The 24928-nt window shown below is 34.6% G+C and overlaps 3 protein-coding genes across 3 annotated transcripts; all 3 read right to left on the reverse strand.

The window, feature by feature from the left end:
- Positions 1–662: 662 nt before the first annotated feature.
- On the reverse strand, positions 663–2668 carry LOC121791177. Its single transcript, XM_042189202.1, has 2 exons — positions 1772–2668; positions 663–827 (listed from the first exon to the last, which is right to left on the reverse strand). The coding sequence occupies exons 1-2, from the start codon at positions 2666–2668 to the stop codon at positions 663–665; spliced, it is 1062 nt and encodes a 353-aa protein (XP_042045136.1).
- Positions 2669–11968: 9300 nt separating this feature from the next.
- LOC121791180 lies at positions 11969–14249 on the reverse strand. The gene is made up of 2 exons (XM_042189204.1): positions 14192–14249; positions 11969–13546 (listed from the first exon to the last, which is right to left on the reverse strand). The coding sequence occupies exon 2, from the start codon at positions 13540–13542 to the stop codon at positions 12193–12195; it is 1350 nt and encodes a 449-aa protein (XP_042045138.1). The 5' UTR covers positions 13543–13546; positions 14192–14249; the 3' UTR covers positions 11969–12192.
- Positions 14250–22438: 8189 nt separating this feature from the next.
- LOC121791181 lies at positions 22439–24718 on the reverse strand. The gene is made up of 2 exons (XM_042189205.1): positions 24661–24718; positions 22439–24016 (listed from the first exon to the last, which is right to left on the reverse strand). The coding sequence occupies exon 2, from the start codon at positions 24010–24012 to the stop codon at positions 22663–22665; it is 1350 nt and encodes a 449-aa protein (XP_042045139.1). The 5' UTR covers positions 24013–24016; positions 24661–24718; the 3' UTR covers positions 22439–22662.
- Between the last annotated feature and the right edge of the window lie 210 nt (positions 24719–24928).

Consider the following 24928-nt stretch of genomic DNA (forward strand, 5'->3'; position numbering starts at 1 on the left):
TTATTTTGAGGGAGTCATAATTGAAAACTAATGCCTAATTTCAGCGCGTAAAAAAGAAAAAAAAAAGGTTTTGTAATATAATATCCCCCCTTTCCATATAATAATGTCTATATTTGCTCTTTTAAACCTCATATTATACATTTTCTTCATCCTTTATTAGCAATCATTTCTATTTTTTCGATCGTTTTAAAATTATGCAATTTTGTTTCCTTTTATTAGCAATCATTCTATTTTTTCGATCGTTTAAAATTATGCAATTTTGTTTTAGGAAAAATAAATCTCTAACGAGATGGAACTTAGTTTTTAAAAATAATGGTCATTTTTTTCTTACATTACCAATTATAAAGTAAAACTCTATCATTTTAAAAGATGATACTTTCAAAGGACAAAGAGTACATTTCTTTATTTTAGGTAATGGACCACACACTCCGCAAATCATTATACTCTCTAAGTCTATGTCTCATCTCAAGTATCAACTTTCTATTTTGAGTTCATCAAGTAATTTTGATTTCCCTTTTAAAAAACAAATATCTTACCTTTTTCTCTTACTTTAAGTCCTTCTTGCGCGTACGATGCCAACAGCTTAAGCTTGCTATAGCGTTCGAAATGCGCTCCTAGTACGCGACTTACCTCTAGTTGTTGGAGTGTCTCCAATATATCGATCAACACCTCTCTAAAAGCATGGTCTGATCGTCGGAGTAGTTCTGCCTCCCTGGAGTGTATTCGTCACTCTCCATGACCGCCGACAACTTCTGGGCTTTTACCTTAACCTTTTTCTTCGTGGACTGGGAATCGGGGCTCAGCTCCATGTCATCGAGCTCGTACAACTGTGGTGAAGTTCAGATCTTACTGGGTGTTCGAACAAAGTTGGACTCCACCGAACCCGGTGTATCGAATGGTCGAAAATCGTCAGATTCATGACCCAGCCACCGGGCACCACCGGCGTCGAACATTGGCATTTTGTCGGGGCTATTCGGGTATGGTAAACCTCCGGGTTTCATCATCGAATTACTAGTAATAGAGAAAATGAGACGGGGAAGAGATTGAAGTGAAAGGTGTGAGAATGAAGGTAAAATGGGGTATACATGGAGAAAAAATGTAAAAAATGGAACAAGCATCGTCCGACCTATCGTCCGCCCTATTGACAATGATCGTTCGCCTTTAAGTTCGCGGACTAAGTTATGGGCGGTACATCTTCCGCCATTGTGGATATTCTAAGGAATTGGATGATAACTGTATATTAAAGTACTGACGTCGTCCTGCAATAAGCGAAGTGTTTCTTTTGGACACGAGATTTAAGAAAAAATTATATATAATGATTGAAGTAATAAGTGAGTAAAAATGAGAAGTCAATAGGTAATTAAGTATATAAGATGCAAAATGGACATCACGTGATCTCCTTAGTTTCATCAATCATCAAGATATCACTCTTTTATTTTGTCGGTGTGAAATTATTTAATTTAAGCACAACATATTGTCTGTCAAATAGTACTAATTAGGCAAAGGATACATACATGCAAATCATTTAATTAATAAAATAGCAATCGATCTTTATTGATAGTATTAAGAAATAAGAAAGATGGTGACAATAAACATAGTATCAAACGAAAACGCGTGAGATACGTGGGAGGTTAATCAATAACCTCCTAATTAAAAACACACATTTTTTTTAAAAGTGAGGAGATGAACGTAGAAATGAAAAGCAAAGGTGATCGATGCAGCCGCACACATGACCATGTTCTGATATTCACATAGGCTTGACTGATCTTACACGAAAGTCGAAGTTGTAGTAACTGACGCCATTGTAGACACCATCAATCTGTTGGAAATAGGCAATTCGGCCGTTGGTGGAGTTGTGGTCTTCCTGAGTATAAGAAAATGGGATATTGCAGCTACCCCTTGTCCCGACATAATCGATTACAGCCATAGTGTTGGCGGGCACAGGAACGGTGCCCGTTGCCGTAACTGATGTTGTAGTGGTGGTGGTTTCGTCCCACTGCAACGTCCCGCTTATCTCAAATGACACTTCAATCTGTTCATCTGCAATGAAGGGCAACCCTGCTTTGATGCTAGTGCTCACCCCTGCTGTTAAAGATGCGCCACGGCTAAAAGTATAAGATTTCTCGTCTTGATATGTTATGGACACAGCCATGGAATCATCCTTATCCGTGTTGTTCGTGAGCCTAGCCGTGCCAGCCAAATAAGGTTTTTCGTCGTATACCCGTGCGTTCTCCATCCGATACCGCACATAGTAGATCTTTCTCCGGGACACCAGTTCTTCCACCTGCAATCTCGTTTCTTTCATGAGGGTGCCGGTTAAGGAAGCAAGACCGTCGGTCACACCATCTGATGTGAGACGTCCACAAAACCTGTTGTTGGATGCACTTTGTAGCGCTATAGTGTTATTATCAATTTTGATCGGCCAGAAGTGAGTGCTGGTTTCACTGCCCTTCCCGTCCGCGTATATCCAGCTATCACTCGCCCACCACAATTTTCCAAAATGATCTGAAATTAGTTGGACGTGTCCATCGGGCATCAGCGACACCGTGTGCCCAGAATAAACATCGATACTATCATCTGATGCAAATTGTAGGTAGTAGTTGCTCTTGTCTATGAAAGCCTTGAGGTAATGCCCGTTGTCTCCTTTCACAGCAATGTGCGGAGGCATTTTAACCAATGTGCCCCAATCCACAAACCCTAGAGTCGCGCCTACGCTGTCTTTGTCAATGTAGAAACCTTGGTTGAGTTGTCCATCATCACACGCCACCCGCTCTGGACGTGAGTCAAGTAGAGCTCATCCGACTGCAAGCTTGGCTCGAAGAGCGTGCACGACGCCATCGTCACGTCCTCCTCGGGCTTGTTTGATACGGCCACGATGGAATTGTTGTCTGCACTCTTCTGCAATATTTGTTGTAGTAGGAGAATCGGAGGTGGACGTATTTGTCGCCTGCTGTTGCTTGCTCGATTTCAATCTTAACCATCGGGCTGAACATGTTTGTCACCTCCGTTAGCGACAGACCCATCGTCCTTACGGTATAGATAAGTATTTGTAGCACTTGTTGGGACGTTCAACACGACAGCATTCGGAAGCGCCATGTTTCTACAATATTTATTAGCATAACAATTTAATTTATTAGGGTTAATATTAGATTATCTTTTTAGAATAAATCACATTTCATATACCATTTGAAATCAAGATACAAATTAAATTCTATCTTTTTAGAATAAATCACATTTCATATATCATTTGAAATCAAAATACAAATTAAATTCTATCAAAACGACTAATTAGACTTTATTGGCGGATGAATGAAGTACAAGATAAAAGAGATTCTAACGTAATAATCTCAATTAAAAACAATAACAACATGAATGAAGTACTCCCTCCGTCCCGCTTTAGGAGTCCCGGTTGGGATAAACTAATAAAAAATGCCTATAAAGTAAGTATAAAAAAGTGTTAAAAGTGGGTCCTGACATCCACTACAACATTTATTTATTACCCACTCAATTAAAAGTGGGTCCCAACATCCACTATAATATTTATTTATTACACACTTAAACATTTTTTTTAAAACATGTGCCCGACTCAACCGGGACTCCTAAAGCGGGACGGAGGGAGTACAAGATAAGAAGAGATTCTGACGTACTAATCCCACTTAAAAACTATAACGACATAGCTAGGGAGTATTAAAAACACTTTAATGAAAAATATAAAAAAATACTATAAATACAATAATTAAGACTCACCAAAATTGAAAAGTAGAAATTCCAAAGCTTAATTTGCGTTGTGTGTATATCTGTGTGTGTTTGTAGAAATGTATGGAATCAATTTATAGATGAAGTTTAGGTAGTGAGTTTGCTACACTCTTTACTATTTAGTGTTTGGTTTAAACATGTATTTTAAGGCATAACCTTTGGTTGGATGGTTTGCCCATCATAAAATGCGTGCTCTCCTAAGATTACTTTTTCTCTAGTTTTCATTTTACATTTCAGTATTAATGTTCTATCAAACCAATATTATATTAGTGACATAATAATTACTAACGTATAATAATGCAAGTGGTCTCTACTGTGAAATTGAATATCACGCACCTTATGCGTTTGATGAAAGTATTGAGCAAATAATTGGGTACTTATAAACAAGGCAATCCAGAAATTTTAGATTGGGGTACGATAAATAATTATTAACTTAGAGAAATTTAATAATCAATCAATATTTTATTATCTCAATTATTTATATTCAAGTGAGTCAAATATTATATAGTATAAAAATAATTTTTTGTGTTATATTAGTTGACAATTTTTCACTATTGAAAATAGATATTATTATTATTTTTTTTAATCTAGAATTTATGTAGAAGTTCAGAAAAAGTTTTAAAATTTTAATAAAACGGAATGTATTACTACTCCATAAATAATCAAATATGATTGTAACTGAAAACATAAATAGTAAAAATTATATCCAACCCAATTTGATGAAAAGATAAATAATATATTATTATATTTAATGTATATTAGTTAGAAACATAAATAATAAATTATAATTTTAGAAAATGAAACATGAGACATACATAGAGAGAGAGACCGAGAGACGCACAAAGACGGAGGGTGACAAACTATTAAATGTACAAAAATCTTCACACAAAGACGGAGGGTGACAAACTATTAAATGTACAAAATTTTTCCTTCAAGGCAATAGCAATTATCTATTTCCAATTCAATTATCCTTGAACAAAGTTAAATAATATGTTAGTATTCATATTTTAAAACCTATATTTAGAATTATCAATGAAGCCGCATCAGAGAAATCCAGAGTGAGAGAATATAGTCACAATTTTAGAACATGAAAAAAAAAGAAAAAGAAAGAGAGAATGAAATTAAAATTTTAGAACATGAAAAATAAGAGAGAGAGAAAGAGACAGAGAGAGTGGGACAGAATATAAATTTATAAATCTATTGTAAATGAACAGATACCATATTAAATGAAAAACCTATCAAGTAGTATATATATTTTAAAAACTAAGCATTGAATTCGTTTGTGTAAAGAAAATTGGAGACATAATACATCCTATTAAATAAAAAGATGATAGGATTTGCAAAGCATTCTAGAATTAATATTTGCAAATAGTAGTAATTGTATTTGAAATCTGACTCTAATAATCTGTAATACCTCATCAACATTATGCTCGTGTAAGTTAGATATGACTATGTTGTCAAATATAGATATAGGACATAGCTCGAAAAGAAAGAATTACATACCTTTTTTTTAATATGGTGATGTCTTGATTCAGTAGAGGGTGATGTCTTGATTCAGTAGAGTAGGAGTAGGTATTGTAGCCACCCATGCTTGCAATGTTATCTTCTCTATAATGATTGTAGAGAGAGAGGCCAGTTTTCTTTTCCTTCTCTTACCTTCTACTGAAGAGTTGAGAGTGAGAGGCGGCTATTATATTTTTAGGGTTATGTGTTTTTTTAACTCAATAAGTCACCTATATATAATAGTACAAGTGAAGTTAATAATTGCTGAAATGAATTGGGCCTTAAATGACCTTATATGGTTCCAAACTTATGTAATTAAATAGGCCGAATTTATGAGACATGAATCTGTAATATTTCACTTATATTCATATCAATATTAATATTAATATTAATATTAATGTATGAGACATGAATCTGTAATATTTAACTTATATTCGTATTAATATTAATTAATAATAATAATACTATGAATATAAGTGTAAAAGACTTTATAATAATACTTGGCATTGCAAGTTGTTAAAGTATTTTAAGTCTGAATATTATTATCAGATATTTTTTATAAATAGAAAATAGTTGTTATGTGGAAGGTCTCTCATGATTATGTTTTTTGGGAACATGCATAATTTTCCATACAAGCATGTTGAAGAGGTGAGCACTATAAATACCCCTGCCACTCACTCCTTCAGTGACTCACTAAATTCTCTCAACCAAAATCATTCAACAGAATCATCATCAGAAACAATTCAGAATCTTTCTTCTTCTTAATTCATCTATTCTCATTTAAATCACTGCTCATTTATTGTTTATCTATTCTTCTATAAATCTGCAGTCTTTATTCTTAATGTATTTCTTTCAGTTTATGCTATTTCTGCTTTATCACTACTATTTTCTGTTTAGTTTCATATTATGTCTTAATGTTACTTATGAAAAGATAAATAATACATTATTATATTTAATGTATATTAGTTAGAAACATAAATAATAAATTATTACAGCTTATAATGCATTCATGCACAATAAATACGTAACAAAACTGAAACAAATGAAAAGACTAAGTAATATACTTAATGATATATTAATTAGAAACATAAATAATATGGAATAGTACTACTTAAATGGTTATAGCCAATCATACAGAACAAAAATGTAATTAGAATGGCCAAAAACATGCTTAAGGGAAATCGAACCTGGGTCTAGAGCTAGACACAACTTTGAGGATATATTTGTACCCCCTTTACTTAATTGGATCCGCCAGTGCTTATAAGAGCACCTCCACCGATGCTCGATGCTAAGGCGGGCGTCCGTGCCGACAGAGCGGCAAGCACTGCTCGCCGATGTGCTCTTGCCGACGGCACGGCCCTGCTCGATGCATCGAGTACCACCGTGTGAAGAAAAAACGGATATAATTTATTGGGAAGTGGAAAAATAATTTTTTCCAATTTAAATTCGATTTTTAATTCATTTTCCTTTGTTTAAAAAAATCAAAATAAATTAAAAAATCAAATTTAAATTGAAAAAAAATTATTTTTCCACTTCCCAATAAATTATATCCGTTTTCTTCACTTTTAATTTGTTTTTTATTTTTTACCCAAAATTCACATTTTCATCTATAAATACCCTCATTTCCACACCAAAAATTTCACACCACACTACACAATACAATTCTCTCATTAATTCTCATCTAAATTCTCACTCTTTCACTCTTGCAGAAAAATGTCCGGCTCCGGTGATCACTCTTCCGACTCCCGCGGATGGAACCACAAATGGTTCGACTCATCGCCATTTCCTAATCTAGATACGGATTTCTCCCCCCTCCTCCAACCCAAGCTTCGCATATTCCGGGTGGCTACCGGCCTTACCCGGTGAACAACAAGATGCCATTGAGGGGAAATACGGGTGGAGTACTATGTAATACTATGTTTACAAAAATTAAAGTCACATCTTCCCAATTTCATTCGTTCATTAAAATTAAAATTAGTTAGTATACTACAAATGAAAATTTATGCTTAATTTATTACTTTTTTTTATCTTATTTTTTTCCACTTATTTTTTTTCTTTTTTTTTTATCTATTTTATTTTTTTTCTTATATTGTATCCATTCCACTTTAAAATTCGTATATGAATTTAGAGTAAAGGCCAAAAGCGGTCCTGAACATATGCCCATTTTACGATTTTGGTCCTCTTTTGAATTTTTGCATCCTGAACATTTCAACTCGGATCACAATTGGTCCTACACTAACAGTTTCATCAATTTTTAAACGGTTTTAACCCAATTTTAACGGTTTTAACAGCCCCATTCGGATTAAAACCGTTTATCGGTCAAAATCTGGTTAAAACCGTTCAAAAATTGACGGAATTGTTAGTGTAGCTGTGTACGACCAATTGTGATTCGAGTAGAAATGTCCAGGATGTAAAAATTCAAAAGATAAAGTATATGACCTAAATCAAAAAATGAGCATGTCACAACCACATCTCCCTAGCACTAGTGAGCGTACCTATTTCGCGACTAAAAAAATACTCTCATCAATCATGAAGTAGACATAAGAGCAATAAATCAACTCGAGGTAATAATTTTGAAGAGGAATTGGTACATAGTCAAAAGAAAATCAGAGTATCAAGACTAAATTCATAAAATCCTAGAACGTACTTCTATTGCAGTGGAAGAGTCCACGACAAAATAGTATGTACGAAGACATACTACTTTGGGCTACCTAACTACTTATTAATAGTCATTTCCCAACACCTTCGCCTCCTCGTTCACGTTCAACATGCACGTTAGAAAAGAACATGCAGGGCTGAGTACTTGATATACTCAGTGGACATAGTGCCAAAATATAAGTACCATTTAAATTTGTCAGCCACAGTTGAGTGAACACGAGGTTTTATTTAAAATGCCCGAGTCACTAAATTTCCTTTGATTTCATAAAATTTGATTGCTCAATCACATGAACATAGATACTATATCTGAACGTATATGAACAGGGAATGTGGCCACATTCCACGACGGTCACTGGATCGGCCAACTCGAAGGCTAGCTCACGATCCCCGTATGTGTACCATAGTCCAAGTATGGTTTTCGGCCCTACTAGGACCCGAATTCGATTTAACATAATTGGCATAGCCAAGCAGATAGGTAATCGTAAAAGCAAAACATGGCATGACAAACACGTTTAGAAAAGATTCACATATTCATACTAAAATCACGTTTTGAAAAGAATGCCTACCTCAAAAGATATTTCCTTAGCCGAAAGTTTCCTTGATTTGGTCCTAAACGACGCGCGAAGACGTCCCTTTAGAAAAATAAGATAGTACTTAATCAGACTTAAGAAGCTAAATAAGCTTAACGTGTATGCATTCCTAAGTGCGCGATCATTTTTATTTCTCTCTCCCTATTCCATAGAAAAGTCCTTAAACATTAATTAAATCGAGCGATTTAATTTATTTGGAGGTTTACAAAATTATTCAAGCATTATTTAAAATCCGGAAATTAAATTTATTGTCACGGAATTAAATAGCAGGCTATCCATTATTTAATCAGTCAAACATTAGGACGGACCACCATTTAATTGATATATAGGAGGCCCAACTAATTTTTAAATTATACAACACTGGCCCAAATACATAATTAAAACAAGTGGCCCAAACTCTTCCTATCCGCGACATGGGCTCACTGCCCCGGGCTCGACGGGCTGATCGGGTAGGGCTGCGGTGAGGACGTGGTTTGAGCTCGGGAGAAAGAGGCCTAAAGTATAGCTAATAGAAGCTTTTAGTTTCTTAGCCTCCTTGGCTCATTCTTGAACATTTTTTTGTAACATTAAAGATCTTCCATTTAAATTAATTGTATTATTCGAGAAGTATGCGAACACTTTCGTTTGGGGAGAACAACTTCATATCCTTGTCCAACGTTCATTTTATTTCATAGCATACATTTGATTGTTTTAGTTCGTTCGACTATTACTTTAACTTTAGTTTTGCGAACTAACAACATTAAGTACCAACAAAGGGGCAACAAGTTCCATTTAACTCAACGAAACAAGAGAGCGATAAATCTCTAGTTCGACATTAAAGATAACGAAAAAAAGATAATAAAATGGGCGGGTATTACATTGCGTATGTTCGGGACCAGTTTTGGCCTTTACTCATAAATTTATTATAGTGGACAAATAAAATAGTAAAGCCAGAAATATTCTATAGCCTTTTTATACACATGAATAGAACTTCCTACTTTTTATTCTTTTCTTATATATGATAAAGGCTAGAGTATTTTCTGAAATATAATCGGGATACTATCTGTTATAAATTTCCCCTTAATTAACTAAAGTTATATTTTTAAATTAAATTTGGATTAAACTTCATGTTACTACTATTATGAATTTATGATTTGTGTGTTGTTTATTAGTTCAAGTTAAAAAACAAGACTACGTACTTTATATTTAACTATTTTAAGGTTTTTCTTAAATAGGAGAATATGAAGATAAAAGGAAATGTTGTTTAAGATTTTTTTGCTGATACTTTTATCTGTTGTTATGGTTGCTTAGGTTAATTTTGGTGTTATACGTCAAAATGGTGATAATGATTGCTAAGGACTGGAAATTTCCACTTAAATAAGTGTATATTTAAATCATACTATATGACTATTATTTGTTTCTTTTTTATTTCCTTCTAATCTTTTTTACTCTTTTTTGTCGTTCCTTTTTCTGAAGGAAACTGCTTTTTAGTTTTATCCATTTTCGGATTGGCCTTAGGCATAAGAAGTTGCATGGAGATGGACTAAAAATATTGGGTTGTCTAATTTTATTGAATTGATATTTATATGTACATTATTTAAAGAACACATGCGTGAGAAAATGAAATGGAAAGGGACTTTCTGGAATCATATCTCTTGCATGTGATATTTCTTTTATCTTTTGGCAAAAATTCCTTTTTCTTTTACTTTTTTGCGTCTTATAATAATGATTATGAAATATTCGTGCACGCACACAATTAACGGATTCTCTAAATAGACGTTTATATATTTTTTCAAATGTATGGATAGGTATATACTTGTATGTGAAAATGTAAACTAAATTTAAAAATGGTGGGAAAATGTAAAAGTCGTTGATTTTTAGATTAGTAAGCATATCAAAATATGAGTTTTTTTTCCGTTTTGAAAGGACCATACTTGGAACTTAAAGAGGGTAGTTTATTTTGAGGGAGTCATAATTGAAAACTAATGCCTAATTTCAGCGTAAAAAAGAAAAAAAAAAGGTTTTGTAATATAATATCCCACCCTTTCCATATAATAATGTCTATATTTGCTCTTTTCAAACCTCATATTATACATTTTCTTCATCCTTTATTAGCAATCATTTCTATTTTTTCGATCGTTTTAAAATTATGCAATTTTGTTTCCTTTTATTAGCAATCATTTCTATTTTTTCGATCGTTTTAAAATTATGCAATTTTGTTTTAGGAAAAATAAATCTCTAACGAGATGGAACTTAGTTTTTAAAAATAATGGTCATTTTTTTCTTACATTACCAATTATAAAGTAAAACTCTATCATTTTAAAAGATGATACTTTCAAAGGACAAAGAGTACATTTCTTTATTTTAGGTAATGGACCACACACTCCATCAAATCATTATACTCTCTAAGTCTATGTCTCATCTCAAGTATCAACTTTCTATTTTGAGTTCATCAAGTAATTTTGATTTCCCTTTTAAAAAAACAAATATCTTACCTTTTTCTCTTACTTTAAGTCCTTCTTGCGCTTGTACGATGCCAACAGCTTAAGCTTGCTATAGCATTCGAAAATGCGCTCCTAGTACGCGACTTACCTCTAGTTGTTGGAGTGTCCTCCAATATATCGATCAACACCTCTCTAAAAGCATGGTCTGATCGTCGGAGTAGTTCTGCCTCCCTGGAGTGTATTCGTCACTCTCCATGACCGCCGACAACTTCTGGGCTTTTACCTTAACCTTTTTCTTCGTGGACTGGGAATCGGGGCTCAGCTCCATGTCATCGAGCTCGTACAACTGTGGTGAAGTTCAGATCTTACTGGGTGTTCGAACAAAGTTGGACTCCACCGAACCCGGTGTATCGAATGGTCGAAAATCGTCAGATTCATGACCCAGCCACCGGGCACCACCGGCGTCGAACATTGGCATTTTGTCGGGGCTATTCGGGTATGGTAAACCTCCGGGTTTCATCATCGAATTACTAGTAATAGAGAAAATGAGACGGGGAAGAGATTGAAGTGAAAGGTGTGAGAATGAAGGTAAAATGGGGTATACATGGAGTAAAAAAATGGAACAAGCATCGTCCGACCTATCGTCCGCCCTATTGACAATGATCGTTCGCCTTTAAGTTCGCGGACTAAGTTATGGGGCGGTACATCTTCCGCCCATTGTGGATATTCTAAGGAATTGGATGATAACTGTATATTAAAGTACTGACGTCGTCCTGCAATAAGCGAAGTGTTTCTTTTGGACACGAGATTTAAGAAAAAATTATATATAATGATTGAAGTAATAAGTGAGTAAAAATGAGAAGTCAATAGGTAATTAAGTATATAAGATGCAAAATGGACATCACGTGATCTCCTTAGTTTCATCAATCATCAAGATATCACTCTTTTATTTTGTCGGTGTGAAATTATTTAATTTAAGCACAACATATTGTCTGTCAAATAGTACTAATTAGGCAAAGGATACATACATGCAAATCATTTAATTAATAAAATAGCAATCGATCTTTATTGATAGTATTAAGAAATAAGAAAGATGGTGACAATAAACATAGTATCAAACGAAAACGCGTGAGATACGTGGGAGGTTAATCAATAACCTCCTAATTAAAAACACACATTTTTTTTTAAAAGTGAGGAGATGAACGTAGAAATGAAAAGCAAAGGTGATCGATGCAGCCGCACACATGACCATGTTCTGATATTCACATAGGCTTGACTGATCTTACACGAAAGTCGAAGTTGTAGTAACTGACGCCATTGTAGACACCATCAATCTGTTGGAAATAGGCAATTCGGCCGTTGGTGGAGTTGTGGTCTTCCTGAGTATAAGAAAATGGGATATTGCAGCTACCCCTTGTCCCGACATAATCGATTACAGCCATAGTGTTGGCGGGCACAGGAACGGTGCCCGTTGCCGTAACTGATGTTGTAGTGGTGGTGGTTTCGTCCCACTGCAACGTCCCGCTTATCTCAAATGACACTTCAATCTGTTCATCTGCAATGAAGGGCAACCCTGCTTTGATGCTAGTGCTCACCCCTGCTGTTAAAGATGCGCCACGGCTAAAAGTATAAGATTTCTCGTCTTGATATGTTATGGACACAGCCATGGAATCATCCTTATCCGTGTTGTTCGTGAGCCTAGCCGTGCCAGCCAAATAAGGTTTTTCGTCGTATACCCGTGCGTTCTCCATCCGATACCGCACATAGTAGATCTTTCTCCGGGACACCAGTTCTTCCACCTGCAATCTCGTTTCTTTCATGAGGGTGCCGGTTAAGGAAGCAAGACCGTCGGTCACACCATCTGATGTGAGACGTCCACAAAACCTGTTGTTGGATGCACTTTGTAGCGCTATAGTGTTATTATCAATTTTGATCGGCCAGAAGTGAGTGCTGGTTTCACTGCCCTTCCCGTCCGCGTATATCCAGCTATCACTCGCCCACCACAATTTTCCAAAATGATCTGAAATTAGTTGGACGTGTCCATCGGGCATCAGCGACACCGTGTGCCCAGAATAAACATCGATACTATCATCTGATGCAAATTGTAGGTAGTAGTTGCTCTTGTCTATGAAAGCCTTGAGGTAATGCCCGTTGTCTCCTTTCACAGCAATGTGCGGAGGCATTTTAACCAATGTGCCCCAATCCACAAACCCTAGAGTCGCGCCTACGCTGTCTTTGTCAATGTAGAAACCCTTGGTTGAGTTGTCCATCATCACACGCCACCCGCTCTGGACGTGAGTCAAGTAGAGCTCATCCGACTGCAAGCTTGGCTCGAAGAGCGTGCACGACGCCATCGTCACGTCCTCCTCGGGCTTGTTTGATACGGCCACGATGGAATTGTTGTCTGCACTCTTCTGCCAATATTTGTTGTAGTAGGAGAATCGGAGGTGGACGTATTTGTCGCCTGCTGTTGCTTGCTCGATTTCAATCTTAACCATCGGGCTGAACATGTTGTCACCTCCGTTAGCGACAGACCCATCGTCCTTACGGTATAGATAAGTATTTGTAGCACTTGTTGGGACGTTCAACACGACAGCATTCGGAAGCGCCATGTTTCTACAATATTTATTAGCATAACAATTTAATTTATTAGGGTTAATATTAGATTATCTTTTTAGAATAAATCACATTTCATATACCATTTGAAATCAAGATACAAATTAAATTCTATCTTTTTAGAATAAATCACATTTCATATATCATTTGAAATCAAAATACAAATTAAATTCTATCAAAACGACTAATTAGACTTTATTGGCGGATGAATGAAGTACAAGATAAAAGAGATTCTAACGTAATAATCTCAATTAAAAACAATAACAACATGAATGAAGTACTCCCTCCGTCCCGCTTTAGGAGTCCCGGTTGGGATAAACTAATAAAAAATGCCTATAAAGTAAGTAAAAAAGTGTTAAAAGTGGGTCCTGACATCCACTACAACATTTATTTATTACCCACTCAATTAAAAGTGGGTCCCAACATCCACTATAATATTTATTTATTACACACTTAAACATTTTTTTTAAAACATGTGCCCGACTCAACCGGGACTCCTAAAACGGGACGGAGGGAGTACAAGATAAGAAGAGATTCTGACGTACTAATCCCACTTAAAAACTATAACGACATAGCTAGGGAGTATTAAAAACACTTTAATGAAAAATATAAAAAAATACTATAAATACAATAATTAAGACTCACCAAAATTGAAAAGTAGAAATTCCAAAGCTTAATTTGCGTTGTGTGTATATCTGTGTGTGTTTGTAGAAATGTATGGAATCAATTTATAGATGAAGTTTAGGTAGTGAGTTTGCTACACTCTTTACTATTTAGTGTTTGGTTTAAACATGTATTTTAAGGCATAACCTTTGGTTGGATGGTTTGCCCATCATAAAATGCGTGCTCTCCTAAGATTACTTTTTCTCTAGTTTTCATTTTACATTTCAGTATTAATGTTCTATCAAACCAATATTATATTAGTGACATAATAATTACTAACGTATAATAATGCAAGTGGTCTCTACTGTGAAATTGAATATCACGCACCTTATGCGTTTGATGAAAGTATTGAGCAAATAATTGGGTACTTATAAACAAGGCAATCCAGAAATTTTAGATTGGGGTACGATAAATAATTATATTAACTTAGAAATTTAATAATCAATCAATATTTTTATTATCTCAATTATTTATATTCAAGTGAGTCAAATTATTATATAGTATAAAAATAATTTTTTGTGTTATATTAGTTGACAATTTTTCACTATTGAAAATAGATATTATTATTATTATTATTATTTTTTTTAATCTAGAATTTATGTAGAAGTTCAGAAAAAGTTTTTAAAATTTTTAATAAAACGGAATGTATTACTACTCCATAAATAATCAAATATGATTGTAACTGAAAACATAAATAGTAAAAATTATATCCAACCCAATTTGATGAAAAGATAAATAATATATTATTATATTTAATGTATATTAGTTAGAAACATAAATAATAAATTATAATTTTAGAAAATGAAACATGAGACATACATAGAGAGAGAGACCGAGAGACGCACAAAGACGGAGGGTGACAAACTATTAAATGTACAAAAATCTTCACACAAAGACGGAGGGTGACAAACTATTAAATGTACAAAATTTTTTCCTTCAAGGCAATAGCAATTATCTATTTCCAATTCAATTATCCTTGAACAAAGTTAAATAATATGTTAGTATTCATATTTAAAACCTATATTTAGAATTATCAATGAAGCCGCATCAGAGAAATCCAGAGTGAGAGAATATAGTCACAATTTTAGAACATGAAAAAAAAAGAAAAAGAAAGAGAGAATGAAATTAAAATTTAGAACATGAAAAATAAGAGAGAGAGAAAGAGACAGAGAGAGTGGGACAGAATATAAATTTATAAATCTATTGTAAATGAACAGATACCATATTAAATGAAAAACCTATCAAGTAGTATATATATTTTAAAAACTAAGCATTGAATTCGTTTGTGTAAAGAAAATTGGAGACATAATACATCCTATTAAATAAAAAGATGATAGGATTTGCAAAGCATTCTAGAATTAATATTTGCAAATAGTAGTAATTGTATTTGAAATCTGACTCTAATAATCTGTAATACCTCATCAACATTATGCTCGTGTAAGTTAGATATGACTATGTTGTCAAATATAGATATAGAACATAGCTCGAAAAGAAAGAATTACATACCTTTTTTTTAATATGGTGATGTCTTGATTCAGTAGAGGGTGATGTCTTGATTCAGTAGAGTAGGAGTAGGTATTGTAGCCACCCATGCTTGCAATGTTATCTTCTCTCTATAATGATTGTAGAGAGAGAGGCCAGTTTTCTTTTCCTTCTCTTACCTTCTACTGAAGAGTTAGAGAGTGAGAGGCGGCTATTATATTTTTAGGGTAATGTGTTTTTTTTAACTCAATAAGTCACCTATATATAATAGTACAAGTGAAGTTAATAATTGCTGAAATGAATTGGGCCTTAAATGACCTTATATGGTTCCAAACTTATGTAATTAAATAGGCCGAATTTATGAGACATGAATCTGTAATATTTCACTTATATTCATATCAATATTAATATTAATATTAATATTAATGTATGAGACATGAATCTGTAATATTTAACTTATATTCGTATTAATATTAATTAATAATAATAATACTATGAATATAAGTGTAAAAGACTTTATAATAATATTTGGCATGCAAGTTGTTAAAGTATTTTAAGTCTAAATATTATTATCAGATATTTTTTATAAATAGAAAATAGTTGTTATGTGGAAGGTCTCTCATGATTATGTTTTTTTGGGAACATGCATAATTTTCCTACAAGCATGTTGAAGAGGTGAGCACTATAAATACCCCTGCCACTCACTCCTTCAGTGACTCACTAAATTCTCTCAACCAAAATCATTCAACAGAATCATCATCAGAAACAATTCAGAATCTTTCTTCTTCTTAATTCATCTATTCTCATTTAAATCACTGCTCATTTATTGTTTATCTATTCTTCTATGAATCTGCAGTCTTTATTCTTAATGTATTTCTTTCAGTTTATGCTATTTCTGCTTTATCACTACTATTTTCTGTTTTAGTTTCATATTATGTCTTAATGTTACTTATGAAAAGATAAATAATACATTATTATATTTAATGTATATTAGTTAGAAACATAAATAATAAATTATTACAGCTTATAATGCATTCATGCACAATAAATACGTAACAAAACTGAAACAAATGAAAAGACTAAGTAATATACTTAATGATATATTAATTAGAAACATAAATAATATGGAATAGTACTACTTAAATGGTTATAGCCAATCATACAGAACAAAAATGTAATTAGAATGGCCAAAAACATGCTTAAGGGAAATCGAACCTGGGTCTAGAGCTAGACACAACTTTGAGGATATATTTGTACCCCCTTTTACTTAATTGGATCCGCCAGTGCTTATAAGAGCACCTCCACCGATGCTCGATGCTAAGGCGGGCGTCCGTGCCGACAGAGCGGCAAGCACTGCTCGCCGATGTGCTCTTGCCGACGGCACGACCCTGCTCGATGCATCGAGTACCACCGTGTGAAGAAAAAACGGATATAATTTATTGGGAAGTGGAAAAATAATTTTTTCCAATTTAAATTCGATTTTTTAATTCATTTTCCTTTGTTTAAAAAAATCAAAATAAATTAAAAAATCAAATTTAAATTGAAAAAAAATTATTTTTCCACTTCCCAATAAATTATATCCGTTTTCTTCACTTTTAATTTGTTTTTTATTTTTTACCCAAAATTCACATTTTCATCTATAAATACCCTCATTTCCACACCAAAAATTTCACACCACACTACACAATACAATTCTCTCATTAATTCTCATCTAAATTCTCACTCTTTCACTCTTGCAGAAAAAATGTCCGGCTCCGGTGATCACTCTTCCGACTCCCGCGGATGGAACCACAAATGGTTCGACTCATCGCCATTTCCTAATCTAGATACGGATTTCTCCCCCCTCCTCCAACCCAAGCTTCGCATATTCCGGGTGGCTACCGGCCTTACCCGGTGAACAGCAAGATGCCATTGAGGGGAAATACGGGTGGAGTACTATGTAATACTATGTTTACAAAAATTAAAGTCACATCTTCCCAATTTCATTCGTTCATTAAAATTAAAATTAGTTAGTATACTACAAATGAAAATTTATGCTTAATTTATTACTTTTTTTTATCTTATTTTTTTCTACTTATTTTTTTTCTTTTTTTTTATCTATTTTATTTTTTTTCTTATATTGTATCCATTCCACTTTAAAATTCGTATATGAATTTAGAGTAAAGGCCAAAAGCGGTCCTGAACATATGCCCATTTTACGATTTTGGTCCGATACTCTATCTTTTGAATTTTTGCATCCTGAACATTTCAACTCGGATCACAATTGGTCCTACACTAACAGTTTCATCAATTTTTAAACGGTTTTAACCCAATTTTAACGGTTTTAACAGCCCCATTCGGATTAAAACCGTTTATCGGTCAAAATCTGGTTAAAACCGTTTAAAAATTGACGGAATTGTTAGTGTAGCTGTGTACGACCAATTGTGATTCGAGTAGAAATGTCCAGGATGTAAAAATTCAAAAGATAAAGTATATGACCTAAATCACAAAATGAGCATGTCACAACCACATCTCCCTAGCACTAGTGAGCGTACCTATTTCGCGACTAAAAAAATACTCTCATCAATCATGAAGTAGACATAAGAGCAATAAATCAACTCGAGGTAATAGTTTTGAAGAGGAATTGGTACATAGTCAAAAGAAAATCAGAGTATCAAGACTAAATTCATAAAATCCTAGAACGTACTTCTATTGCAGTGGAAGAGTCCACGACAAAATAGTATGTACGAAGACATACTACTTTGGGCTACCTAACTACTTATTAATAGTCATTTCCCAACACCTTCGCCTCCTCGTTCACGTTCAACATGCACGTTAGAAAAGAACATGCAGGGCTGAGTACTTGATATACTCAGTGGACATAGTGCCAAAATATAAGTACCATTTAAATTTGTCAGCCACAGTTGAGTGAACACGAGGTTTTATTTAAAATGCCCGAGTCACTAAATTTCCTTTGATTTCATAAAATTTGATTGCTCAATCACATGAACATAGATACTATATCTGAACGTATATGAACAGGGAATGTGGCCACATTCCACGACGGTCACTGGATCGGCCAACTCGAAGGCTAGCTCACGATCCCCGTATGTGTACCATAGTCCAAGTATGGTTTTCGGCCCTACTAGGACCCGAATTCGATTTAACATAATTGGCATAGCCAAGCAGATAGGTAATCGTAAAAGCAAAACATGGCATGACAAACACGTTTAGAAAAGATTCACATATTCATACTAAAATCACGTTTTGAAAAGAATGCCTACCTCAAAAGATATTTCCTTAGCCGAAAGTTTCCTTGATTTGGTCCTAAACGACGCGCGAAGACGTCCCTTTAGAAAAATAAGATAGTACTTAATCAGACTTAAGAAGCTAAATAAGCTTAACGTGTATGCATTCCTAAGTGCGCGATCATTTTTATTTCTCTCTCCCTATTCCATAGAAAAGTCCTTAAACATTAATTAAATCGAGCGATTTAATTTATTTGGAGGTTTACAAAATTATTCAAGCATTATTTAAAATCCGGAAATTAAATTTATTGTCACGGAATTAAATAGCAGGCTATCCATTATTTAATCAGTCAAACATTAGGACGGACCACCATTTAATTGATATATAGGAGGCCCAACTAATTTTTAAATTATACAACACTGGCCCAAATACATAATTAAAACAAGTGGCCCAAACTCTTCCTATCCGCGACATGGGCTCACTGCCCCGGGCTCGACGGGCTGATCGGGTAGGGCTGCGGTGAGGACGTGGTTTGAGCTCGGGAGAAAGAGGCCTAAAGTATAGCTAATAGAAGCTTTTAGTTTCTTAGCCTCCTTGGCTCATTCTTGAACATTTTTTTGTAACATTAAAGATCTTCCATTTAAATTAATTGTATTATTCGAGAAGTATGCGAACACTTTCGTTTGGGGAGAACAACTTCATATCCTTGTCCAACGTTCATTTTATTTCATAGCATACATTTGATTGTTTTAGTTCGTTCGACTATTACTTTAACTTTAGTTTTGCGAACTAACAACATTAAGTACCAACAAAGGGGCAACAAGTTCCATTTAACTCAACGAAACAAGAGAGCGATAAATCTCTAGTTCGACATTAAAGATAACGAAAAAAAGATAATAAAATGGGCGGGTATTACATTGCGTATGTTCGGGACCAGTTTTGGCCTTTACTCATAAATTTATTATAGTGGACAAATAAAATAGTAAAGCCAGAAATACTCTATAGCCTTTTTATACACATGAATAGAACTTCCTACTTTTTATTCTTTTCTTATATATGATAAAGGCTAGAGTATTTTCTGAAATATAATCGGGATACTATCTGTTATAAATTTCCCCTTAATTAACTAAAGTTATATTTTTAAATTAAATTTGGATTAAACTTCATGTTACTACTATTATGAATTTATGATTTGTGTGTTGTTTATTAGTTCAAGTTAAAAAACAAGACTACGTACTTTATATTTAACTATTTTAAGGTTTTTCTTAAATAGGAGAATATGAAGATAAAAGGAAATGTTGTTTAAGATTTTTTTGCTGATACTTTTATCTGTTGTTATGGTTGCTTAGGTTAATTTTGTGTTATACGTCAAAATGGTGATAATGATTGCTAATGACTGGAAATTTCCACTTAAATAAGTGTATATTTAAATCATACTATATGACTATTATTTGTTTCTTTTTTATTTCCTTCTAATCTTTTTTACTCTTTTTTGTCGTTCCTTTTTCTGAAGGAAACTGCTTTTTAGTTTTATCCATTTTCGGATTGGCCTTAGGCATAAGAAGTTGCATGGAGATGGACTAAAAATATTGGGTTGTCTAATTTTATTGAATTGATATTTATATGTACATTATTTAAAGAACACATGCGTGAGAAAATGAAATGGAAAGGGACTTTCTGGAATCATATCTCTTGCATGTGATATTTCTTTTATCTTTTGGCAAAAATTCCTTTTTCTTTTACTTTTTTGCGTCTTATTATAATGATTATGAAATATTCGTGCACGCACACAATTAACGGATTCTCTAAATAGACGTTTATATATTTTTTCAAATGTATGGATAGGTATATACTTGTATGTGAAAATGTAAACTAAATTTAAAAATGGTGGGAAAATGTAAAAGTCGTTGATTTTTAGATTAGTAAGCATATCAAAATATGAGTTTTTTTTCCGTTTTGAAAGGACCATACTTGGAACTTAAAGAGGGTAGTTTATTTTGAGGGAGTCATAATTGAAAACTAATGCCTAATTTCAGCGTAAAAAAGAAAAAAAAAAGGTTTTGTAATATAATATCCCACCCTTTCCATATAATAATGTCTATATTTGCTCTTTTCAAACCTCATATTATACATTTTCTTCATCCTTTATTAGCAATCATATCTATTTTTTCGATCGTTTTAAAATTATGCAATTTTGTTTCCTTTTATTAGCAATCATTTCTATTTTTTCGATCGTTTTAAAATTATGCAATTTTGTTTTAGGAAAAATAAATCTCTAACGAGATGGAACTTAGTTTTTAAAAATAATGGTCATTTTTTTCTTACATTACCAATTATAAAGTAAAACTCTATCATTTTAAAAGATGATACTTTCAAAGGACAAAGAGTACATTTCTTTATTTTAGGTAATGGACCACACACTCCAGCAAATCATTATACTCTCTAAGTCTATGTCTCATCTAAAGTATCAACTTTCTATTTTGAGTTCATCAAGTAATTTTGATTTCCCTTTTAAAAAAACAAATATCTTACCTTTTTCTCTTACTTTAAGTCCTTCTTGCGCTTGTACGATGCCAACAGCTTAAGCTTGCTATAGCGTTCGAAAATGCGCTCCTAGTACGCGACTTACCTCTAGTTGTTGGAGTGTCCTCCAATATATCGATCAACACCTCTCTAAAAGCATGGTCTGATCGTCGGAGTAGTTCTGCCTCCCTGGAGTGTATTCGTCACTCTCCATGACCGCCGACAACTTCTGGGCTTTTACCTTAACCTTTTTCTTCGTGGACTGGGAATCGGGGCTCAGCTCCATGTCATCGAGCTCGTACAACTGTGGTGAAGTTCAGATCTTACTGGGTGTTCGAACAAAGTTGGACTCCACCGAACCCGGTGTATCGAATGGTCGAAAATCGTCAGATTCATGACCCAGCCACCGGGCACCACCGGCGTCGAACATTGGCATTTTGTCGGGGCTATTCGGGTATGGTAAACCTCCGGGTTTCATCATCGAATTACTAGTAATAGAGAAAATGAGACGGGGAAGAGATTGAAGTGAAAGGTGTGAGAATGAAGGTAAAATGGGGTATACATGGAGTAAAAAAATGGAACAAGCATCGTCCGACCTATCGTCCGCCCTATTGACAATGATCGTTCGCCTTTAAGTTCGCGGACTAAGTTATGGGGCGGTACATCTTCCGCCCATTGTGGATATTCTAAGGAATTGGATGATAACTGTATATTAAAGTACTGACGTCGTCCTGCAATAAGCGAAGTGTTTCTTTTGGACACGAGATTTAAGAAAAAATTATATATAATGATTGAAGTAATAAGTGAGTAAAAATGAGAAGTCAATAGGTAATTAAGTATATAAGATGCAAAATGGACATCACGTGATCTCCTTAGTTTCATCAATCATCAAGATATCACTCTTTTATTTTGTCGGTGTGAAATTATTTAATTTAAGCACAACATATTGTCTGTCAAATAGTACTAATTAGGCAAAGGATACATACATGCAAATCATTTAATTAATAAAATAGCAATCGATCTTTATTGATAGTATTAAGAAATAAGAAAGATGGTGACAATAAACATAGTATCAAACGAAAACGCGTGAGATACGTGGGAGGTTAATCAATAACCTCCTAATTAAAAACACACAGTTTTTTTTAAAAGTGAGGAGATGAACGTAGAAATGAAAAGCAAAGGTGATCGATGCAGCCGCACACATGACCATGTTCTGATATTCACATAGGCTTGACTGATCTTACACGAAAGTCGAAGTTGTAGTAACTGACGCCATTGTAGACACCATCAATCTGTTGGAAATAGGCAATTCGGCCGTTGGTGGAGTTGTGGTCTTCCTGAGTATAAGAAAATGGGATATTGCAGCTACCCCTTGTCCCGACATAATCGATTACAGCCATAGTGTTGGCGGGCACAGGAACGGTGCCCGTTGCCGTAACTGATGTTGTAGTGGTGGTGGTTTCGTCCCACTGCAACGTCCCGCTTATCTCAAATGACACTTCAATCTGTTCATCTGCAATGAAGGGCAACCCTGCTTTGATGCTAGTGCTCACCCCTGCTGTTAAAGATGCGCCACGGCTAAAAGTATAAGATTTCTCGTCTTGATATGTTATGGACACAGCCATGGAATCATCCTTATCCGTGTTGTTCGTGAGCCTAGCCGTGCCAGCCAAATAAGGTTTTTCGTCGAATACCCGTGCGTTCTCCATCCGATACCGCACATAGTAGATCTTTCTCCGGGACACCAGTTCTTCCACCTGCAATCTCGTTTCTTTCATGAGGGTGCCGGTTAAGGAAGCAAGACCGTCGGTCACACCATCTGATGTGAAACGTCCACAAAACCTGTTGTTGGATGCACTTTGTAGCGCTATAGTGTTATTATCAATTTTGATCGGCCAGAAGTGAGTGCTGGTTTCACTGCCCTTCCCGTCCGCGTATATCCAGCTATCACTCGCCCACCACAATTTTCCAAAATGATCTGAAATTAGTTGGACGTGTCCATCGGGCATCAGCGACACCGTGTGCCCAGAATAAACATCGATACTATCATCTGATGCAAATTGTAGGTAGTAGTTGCTCTTGTCTATGAAAGCCTTGAGGTAATGCCCGTTGTCTCCTTTCACAGCAATGTGCGGAGGCATTTTAACCAATGTGCCCCAATCCACAAACCCTAGAGTCGCGCCTACGCTGTCTTTGTCAATGTAGAAACCCTTGGTTGAGTTGTCCATCATCACACGCCACCCGCTCTGGACGTGAGTCAAGTAGAGCTCATCCGACTGCAAGCTTGGCTCGAAGAGCGTGCACGACGCCATCGTCACGTCCTCCTCGGGCTTGTTTGATACGGCCACGATGGAATTGTTGTCTGCACTCTTCTGCCAATATTTGTTGTAGTAGGAGAATCGGAGGTGGACGTATTTGTCGCCTGCTGTTGCTTGCTCGATTTCAATCTTAACCATCGGGCTGAACATGTTGTCACCTCCGTTAGCGACAGACCCATCGTCCTTACGGTATAGATAAGTATTTGTAGCACTTGTTGGGACGTTCAACACGACAGCATTCGGAAGCGCCATGTTTCTACAATATTTATTAGCATAACAATTTAATTTATTAGGGTTAATATTAGATTATCTTTTTAGAATAAATCACATTTCATATACCATTTGAAATCAAGATACAAATTAAATTCTATCTTTTTAGAATAAATCACATATCATATATCATTTGAAATCAAAATACAAATTAAATTCTATCAAAACGACTAATTAGACTTTATTGGCGGATGAATGAAGTACAAGATAAAAGAGATTCTAACGTAATAATCTCAATTAAAAACAATAACAACATGAATGAAGTACTCCCTCCGTCCCGCTTTAGGAGTCCCGTTGGGATAAACTAATAAAAAATGCCTATAAAGTAAGTAAAAAAGTGTTAAAAGTGGGTCCTGACATCCACTACAACATTTATTTATTACCCACTCAATTAAAAGTGGGTCCCAACATCCACTATAATATTTATTTATTACACACTTAAACATTTTTTTTAAAACATGTGCCCGACTCAACCGGGACTCCTAAAGCGGGACGGAGGGAGTACAAGATAAGAAGAGATTCTGACGTACTAATCCCACTTAAAAACTATAACGACATAGCTAGGGAGTATTAAAAACACTTTAATGAAAAATATAAAAAAATACTATAAATACAATAATTAAGACTCACCAAAATTGAAAAGTAGAAATTCCAAAGCTTAATTTGCGTTGTGTGTATATCTGTGTGTGTTTGTAGAAATTGTATGGAATCAATTTATAGATGAAGTTTAGGTAGTGAGTTTGCTACACTCTTTACTATTTAGTGTTTGGTTTAAACATGTATTTTAAGGCATAACCTTTGGTTGGATGGTTTGCCCATCATAAAATGCGTGCTCTCCTAAGATTACTTTTTCTCTAGTTTTCATTTTACATTTCAGTATTAATGTTCTATCAAACCA

This window comes from Salvia splendens, unplaced genomic scaffold, assembly GCF_004379255.2.
Source record: "Salvia splendens isolate huo1 unplaced genomic scaffold, SspV2 ctg745, whole genome shotgun sequence".
NCBI classification, from domain to species: domain Eukaryota; kingdom Viridiplantae; phylum Streptophyta; class Magnoliopsida; order Lamiales; family Lamiaceae; genus Salvia; species Salvia splendens.

Bases quoted from the DNA above. Each gene is read 5' to 3' on its own strand.
- LOC121791177 (XM_042189202.1), bottom strand. From the start codon at position 2,668: ATGCCTCCGCACATTGCTGTGAAAGGAGACAACGGGCATTACCTCAAG. The intron at 828-1,771 runs GTAAGATCAGTC...ACTTCACCACAG, and splicing joins ACTACAACTTCGACTTTCGT to TTGTACGAGCTCGATGACAT.
- LOC121791180 (XM_042189204.1), bottom strand. From the start codon at position 13,542: ATGGCGCTTCCGAATGCTGTCGTGTTGAACGTCCCAACAAGTGCTACA.
- LOC121791181 (XM_042189205.1), bottom strand. From the start codon at position 24,012: ATGGCGCTTCCGAATGCTGTCGTGTTGAACGTCCCAACAAGTGCTACA.